At 47.2% G+C, this 7160-nt stretch overlaps 1 protein-coding gene across 1 annotated transcript; it reads right to left on the bottom strand.

Annotated features, from left to right (window-relative positions):
* Nucleotides 1–930: 930 nt before the first annotated feature.
* MSX2 (msh homeobox 2) lies at nucleotides 931–5689 on the bottom strand. The gene is made up of 2 exons (XM_026047633.1): nucleotides 5238–5689; nucleotides 931–1580 (listed from the first exon to the last, which is right to left on the bottom strand). The coding sequence occupies exons 1-2, from the start codon at nucleotides 5590–5592 to the stop codon at nucleotides 1156–1158; spliced, it is 780 nt and encodes a 259-aa protein (XP_025903418.1). The 5' UTR covers nucleotides 5593–5689; the 3' UTR covers nucleotides 931–1155.
* Between the last annotated feature and the right edge of the window lie 1471 nt (nucleotides 5690–7160).

Genomic DNA, 7160 nt, shown 5'->3' with positions numbered 1-7160 from the left:
CCCTTGGCACCCCACCATCCTACTGGTAGGGTTGTTTGGTTTTGGTACCTGGATCTATCTCAAGAAGGGCTTGAAGCATGAGTCACTTACATGGGCATCTTTTGCAAGGAGTGGAGAGGAAGACTTGGGGGTTTCTTCTATTAAAGTATAGACTGTTGCAAACAATAATAAAAACTCCCAAACATCTCCACAGAAAAGTTGTCAATCCTCTGCTCACCAGCACTGTGGAAACATCCCAGCTCTTCTTTGCATTTTATGCTTCCTTCCCTCCCTCCTAGTTTTTAAAGAGCATCACAGAGCCAGGATTACCTGGCTGTAGACAATAAAAATTCTGAGCACTCCTATAGAAAAAGATGAAGCCCAGGCTGCCTGATAGGCCTCCCTTGCACCTTACCTCCCCTCGCAGTGCTTTACTAACACTGAAGCAATTTATGCTGATAAAGGCAATACGGGAGTCACTGGTGGATAAAACTGTCGCTCTGCTTTATGCATGTAGGGGCTCTGAAGTTCTTCTTATTGCAAATGGCTGTTGAGATTTGGGATGCAAAAACTTTCCTAGCCCCAGAAATGCAGAAAGATGCTGGCTCTGAACTTYACTTGGACTTGGACTTTACTGGGTCTAGTTTCTATTTACATGGTGTCTCTAGCTAAGAACTCTGCTTTCTTAAAAAAAAAAAAAGTGATTATACCTTTTTATTTCCCTCCCCCCCCCATATCAGAGTGATGAGATTTCAGAGCGTATGTTTAGGGTATGTTGTTTTAAACTTGTGTTGAAACCCATCAAGAAGAGATCAGRAAATCTCTACCTCCTTGAAACAAGATTGTTTGCTCACCCATTTCTTTTTATTCTAGTTTTACGTGCGCTGTATAAAAACCCTACATTTGCTCAAGTTTTTTTTTTCTGTATTTTGTTTTTACTTTTTTTTTTTTTTTCTTTGAGGATCAGACACTGAGTGCTCAGAGCACTGTCAGAACACACCCAACCTGTAGCGTACAGGATGCCTTGCTTTGCTAATGCAAACTCCTGTACACTTGGGATGGCAGATAAAAGCGTGCAGAAAGAATTGCCAGTCCTGGTTGGGGTACTGCCTTCTCGGGGCTGGACAAGATCCACCAGGAAGTCTTTCTCACTGTCGCTTTGTCTTTCTGATCTTCTTAGGATAAGTGGTACATGCTATATCCGACAGGAGTAGCATAGAGTCCAACGGGCGGAATGGGAAGCACAGGTCTGTGAAAAGGATAGGATGTTCCATACAGTGAGGCGGCCTGGATGGGAGAGTTGATGGGGAAAGGGAGACTGAACCCCGAAGGCAACATGGGCTTCGCTGCCATTTTGAGCTTCTCCAGCTCGGCCTCCTGCAGTCTCTTGGCCTTGGCCCTCCGATTCTGGAACCAGATTTTGACCTGGGTCTCTGTGAGGTTGAGGGAGCTGGAGAACTCGGCTCTCTCGGCGATGGACAGGTACTGCTTCTGGCGGAACTTGCGCTCCAGGGCCAGCAGCTGCGAGGTGGTGAAGGGGGTTCGGGGCTTCCTGTTCGTCTTGTGCTTCCTCAGGGTGCAGGCAGTGGGGCTCAGGTGTCCTGCAAGGAAAGGAAAGGCCAGTTAGCACAAAAGGAGACACATTTGGTTGTTCAGGAGATGTGTGGCATTTGAGAGGGCTGCCGAGGTGTATGTGAATTGATACCCTCCAAAAAGTCTATGCTTTTTGCAAATGGCACTTGAAATCTCTTCCTGGTCAAATCGATGCTTATACACATCCTGAGAAATGAATCCTCAGTTTGAGACGGACMAGATTTCACAGGCTCTGTGAAATCTGTAGGCAAAAAAAGTCACGAGGATATCCAGAATAATTATTTTAAGATTCGTATCATAAAACACCCAAAACAGCTATTTTAATAGCCACAATATTTAGGGAATAACCTCTGGAAAATATAGGACAAATACACTAACAGAAAGAGGGTGTTCACAAAAAGGAGAACGGCATAGGAAAAAAGCCGGTTCCATCCCTGCTCCAGGATTTCTCACCCAAGTACAACAAATCAGAACTGCCCCGTGAGAGTTTTTCCTGTCATTTAAAGAACTGGGTCAGATAATTTTTTGTGGTTTTGATAACTGGGCATTTGAATTGCTACTTCTCTCCCTCCAGAAATTAAGAGTAGATTTTCCCTTAATAACATTTTTTTTTTCCAGGAAGAAATTTTTGTTTTTTAACAAGTATGGAAAGAGAAAGCACCACACTTTTCATCCAACATTTAAATGTTATTGTATTTTCTAGTTTTCAATGTAGCCAATACAAGTCAGGAAATCTGCTAATTTTTGTGTTTACTTTAAAATCCCAAGCAGGTTAGGTACATTTTCCCAAGACAGGACGTCACTGACTTGTCTTCACATCCATCTTATATTTCACTGATAATTCTCTGTTCTGAAGAATTATTAAAATGCTTGCAGCTGAGTCGAAAAGGTGAGAAATCTAGCTGCATTTCAGACCAATGCCGATGCATGCAACAAACCATCCTGGTTTGTTGTGTCTGTTTGATACCGAAGATCACACAAAAGGCTGCTCGAAGCTGTTAAATTTTGCACCTACTTTAGTGTCTGGTTTACACCCTTATCAGTATTTGCACATTATTCTTTCATGCCGCTTCGACTTTTCGTGATTTTTTTAGGAAAAAAAACAGGGAGCAGTTTAAGAGAATATTATGCAATTAAAGAAAAAAATCAAGAAAAAAGTTCAAGAATTCAGAATGATCTAAAGAGAAGATTACACATCAGGRRAAAAAAAAGATTTTTTTTCTTATTCTTATTCTTGTTCTAGCTACTAGACGTGAAAAATAAATCCGTCTCAGAAAACTACTTGCCAATTGCCGCCTTACGATGGCAAGGGATCTTTTAATCTGCTAATCGGGGTGTTTCGTTTCGTCCTAGAGCTCCTCTCGACCGGGATTTTCTGCGCCGGTCTCTTCTCTGTCACGACCCCCGCTGTTTCTCCTAACGCGAATGTCCCCGGGGCTCGGCGGCGACCCGCGCAGTCTCGGCGGCTCCGCCAGCCCAACCCGGAGCGACGTTTGCTACGCGTCGGGAAAACTGCAAGGAGTTGTTTTTAAAATTAATTCCCAAACCATCTTCTTAGCTTTCTTGGTTTTCCTTCTTCTTCTCTATTTTTCTTTTATTTTTTTTTTCCCTCCAGAATACTCCCAAACGTTATGGCCTTCTCCTCTCGACTTTCTCCCCGGTCCCCCCAGTGACTACCAAGCTCTGATAAGAAACAAGGACCGTCGCCACAGCAGATCCCTGTAACTATGTTTACCCTGTGCCAGTCCTCAAGCGCTCGATGGGGTGATTTGTTTCCCTGCTCCCCCCCAGCACTTTCTCACTAACTTCGGGCACCAGGAGACTGGTGACATGGAGACTATTTCCTCTCCATGTTGTTCAAAATCTAATATCTAGAGCTCTTTCCCTAGCTCATCCTACCTGCAATAATAGTAATAGTAATAGTAATAGTAATAGTAATAGTAATAGTAATAGTAATAGTAATAGTAATAGTAATAGTAATAGTAATACGAGGAGCTACTTGTAATGTGAAAACCCTCCAAGATGGGACTTCCTGCAGAAAAACCTCAGGTTCCTCCTTCTTTCAGGACTGCTCTGGCAGGGCCCAGAGCTGGATGGAGGTGGGAAATTCGGGAAGATGAGCAAGGAAGATCCAAGAGACCTTCCCGGACTAGACTCCCTCTCCTTTATCTACATCACTGCTCTCCCCGCGGCCCCGCTGAAATCTCTGCCTCTCTGCACTCCTCGGCCTTTGAGGTCCCTTCAAAAGCTGTTTTCCAGTTCTCAACGACTGGTGATTTTAATTGAGAAAGCAAAGGAATTTCGAAGAGAAACGTATCGCGGAGATAATTAGGCCTCGTCCATTTTTTTTTTTTTTTTAGGGCAGTGTTAGAAAGGGAGCAGGCCTCGGTCGGAGCTCAAGTGTGTTTGACGGTACATGAAGAAAGCAAAACCTGGAAGTAATGAGAGAGACGCCTTGTCCTTCCTCCTGGCCAATCGCCCCATCCCCTGTCAGCGGCTCTATCCCGGCACGTTAGAAATCAAATTAATTCGGGCTGATCGCAACGGAAGGGAAGCGGCTGAAAGCCAAATAGGAAGAAAAAAAAAGTCACAGAAATGGAAGAACTGGAAAACACTGAACTTCCTTCTCGCTTTTGCAGATTAAAAGGAAAATTCCGTCAGACCGCTCAGCTGATCAGCTCACGAACATAAAGCCAACAGCTCTGCTGAAGCACAATATTTGATTTTCATCAGGCAAGCCAGAGTTATGTGGAAGAAAGYAGAATCTATCTGCCAGTACAGGTGTTTATTAGCCAAGGCTCTTGGCTATGGGGAAAGCAGGGATTCTAGATACTATCGCACTRTGTCTTTTCACCTATTCCTTAAAGTACTTTTGGAAAGTGCTTAAAAAAATAATTAAAAACCTCATCAAAACTAAAAAGGTAAGAGCGAAAGGCAGTTCAAATCTCTAGCACAGACACAACAGCGCAGGTCAGACAAGGGAAATTTTAAAAAGCGTACGGGCTGAGGAGAGATGGCAGGAGGACAGAGAGCCAGACCCAGCTCGGAGAATTTTGACAGTCTGCGCTCAAAGGACGAGAAAGCAAAAACCACCCAGCCGGGAGGAAGCACGGCGGGAGTCAGCGCGCAAAGAGTGCGCAAAGCGGGAAGGGAAAAACCACGTTTTTTAAAAGAGAAAAGTTTATAAGGAAAAAAAAATCAGAAAGAGAGAGAGAAAAGAGTTGTTTCGTGCATTTTATATCAGGGAAAAAGCATCAAGAAGAACCTACAGTTGCCTTTGTAACCCTGACGGGGTTGCTGAACTGGTGTCAGCGTAATGTGCATAGAGAAACGGAGCTAGAGCTAATCGGTGTTGGCTCCGGATTGTTGTGTCGTTTTAAAAGCAAATATATTAAATATGTAGAGGTATATACATATATATGAAACACATATATATGTAGCCTACGTGAACATATACGAAGAACAYATTGCTATACTGATATAAATTTGTGCGCTCATAAAAAAAAATTATGTATACAAGCGTATATATACGCAGCGTGCTGCTGTAAAGTGGTCGCCCCGGAGCAGCCCGTAAACTGTCCTCGCTCCCGGGAACGGGCCCCGCGCCGCCCCCGCCGCCCCCGCCGCCCCGCGGGGCGCCCGGCGCCGCTTCGCCGGCCACTCACTTGGCGGAGGCGAGTATCTGCCGCCCTCTTGAATCCAGGCCGTGCCGTCCTCCGAGTTCTCCGATTTGACCGAGGAAGTGTCGAAAGGTTTTGTAAGCCCCCCGGGGGGGCTGTGCGCGTCGCGGGAGCCGTGTCCCGGCAGCAGCAGGTTCCGGGAGGTGCCCACGGCCGCCCCGTCGGCGCTGCCCCCCGCCGCGGCCGGCGGCAGCTCTTTGGGGGGTTTCTTGTCGGACATGAGGGCTTCCACGCTGAACGGCAAGCTGGACACCTTGACTTTGTGGTGCTCCTCGGCGCTGGCCGCCGGACCCTCCTCGTCGGAGGAGAAAACCTCCTTCGCCTTGGCAGGAGAAGCCATCGCGGGTGCGGAGCGGGGCTGGAGCGGGGCCGCTCGCGGAGCTGGCGGGAGCTGCCCTGCGCCTGTGCCCGGCCCTGCGCGGGGACTGCGCGAGTGAGCGCTGTCCTGCGCCTGTGCCCGGCCCTGCGCGGGGACTGCGCGAGTGAGCGCTGCCCGGCCCTGCCCGCCCCCCTTTTCTCCCCCTCCGGGGGCTCCCCGGCTCTTTCCTCCTTTGGGAAGCGGAGTAAACGCCCCGCGGGCCAATCAGAGCTCGTGCTGGGGCCTGACGTCGAGGGGTGAGTCATGCCATTGGCTCGGGAGCGGGTGGGTGGGTAGAAACTTYGGGGGAATTTTTCTTTTTCTTTTCTTTTTTTTTTTTTCTCCTCTTTATTTTTTCCCCCCTTTTTTTTTTGGGAGGGGGGAGTGTTATTCTGTTTGGGGTGTTTTCCCCCTCCCCCACTGCTGTACCCTCCGAAATAAATTAGGAGTTAATGACACGGGCAGCGAGCGGAGCTGGGCCATTAAGGAGCCGTCCAGGGCTATAATCATAGCAAAGCAAGAAAAAAGCCGCCGGGTAATTAAAGCTGATGATTAGGTGAAGAGGAAACTTCAGAGGATCGCGGCTCCACCGCCTCCCGCCGCCTGCCCGGCTCCTCCCGGGCCCCCGGCCTCGCCGCGCCCCGCCGCCCCGTCGGACCCCTACGGCGCCCGGCCCCGCCGACCCCCGGGCGCTGCTCGGACCCCTCCTGGTCCCGGAGAAACGAGGTGTTTTACCCCCTTTTTATTTTCTTTCTTTCCATTTATTTTATTTTATATTTTTGAGGGGGGTGTTGCGGAAGCGGACCCCTCGCCCAGCGAGCCGCCCTCGTGGAGAAAGGCGAGAGCGTGGCCCCCTCGGCGCCTTTTCTCTCCAAAAAGGCGTTTTGTTCGCGTTCCGGCCGCAGCAGGACCCAGTTCAGGCAAATTCATCCTGCGAAGTTTAGATCTGTAATTATTATTTTCTTTTTCTAGCGTCAATTACACACGTGAAGAGCAGATGAGCTTTAATAAATTAGGGACACACAGCCCTTAATTAACAGGTATATCAAATGCGTGCTGCGAAAGCAATTCTCCCACTTTTTGACTTCCTACCAGTCGCATGAATAAAGAATATCTCTTTAAAAGCTTTTCTAATTACTGAGCGGATAAAAGTAAATATATATTGTTCTTTTTTATATTTACTTTAATCCTATGACGGATGTAAGTTAATGATGTGCCCACAACTTTCACTGTGTTTTTGTTTGTTTGTGTGTTTGTTTTGTCCTCTTCCCTGACTTTATAACATCCAGGAAACATGGAGTTTGGGTGCATTTTTGGTTTTATTTGTGACTATATTTTTATATATCCCTATTTATATAGAAATACAATTTATATACATACATATATGTATATAAATATATACTGGAAATGTGGCAATCCATCTTCCCTGATCTGGGTCTGCTAACGCRACTTGGCCCATGCGCTGACTCCAGGGGAGGCCCAGGCAGAGCTGTGGCCTCCGCCTGGGCAAGCTGCACAACTTTGTTCCCTGCACAGTTTTGTTTAAATCT

This window comes from Nothoprocta perdicaria, unplaced genomic scaffold, assembly GCF_003342845.1.
Source record: "Nothoprocta perdicaria isolate Ctin4 unplaced genomic scaffold, notPer1 scaffold_5, whole genome shotgun sequence".
Classification (NCBI taxonomy): domain Eukaryota; kingdom Metazoa; phylum Chordata; class Aves; order Tinamiformes; family Tinamidae; genus Nothoprocta; species Nothoprocta perdicaria.
Note: the sequence above shows the minus strand (reverse complement) of the source record. Positions and strands in the feature narration are given on the sequence as shown.

Bases quoted from the DNA above. Each gene is read 5' to 3' on its own strand.
- MSX2 (XM_026047633.1), bottom strand. From the start codon at position 5,592: ATGGCTTCTCCTGCCAAGGCGAAGGAGGTTTTCTCCTCCGACGAGGAG. The intron at 1,581-5,237 runs GTGAGTGGCCGG...CTTTCCTTGCAG, and splicing joins CAGATACTCGCCTCCGCCAA to GACACCTGAGCCCCACTGCC.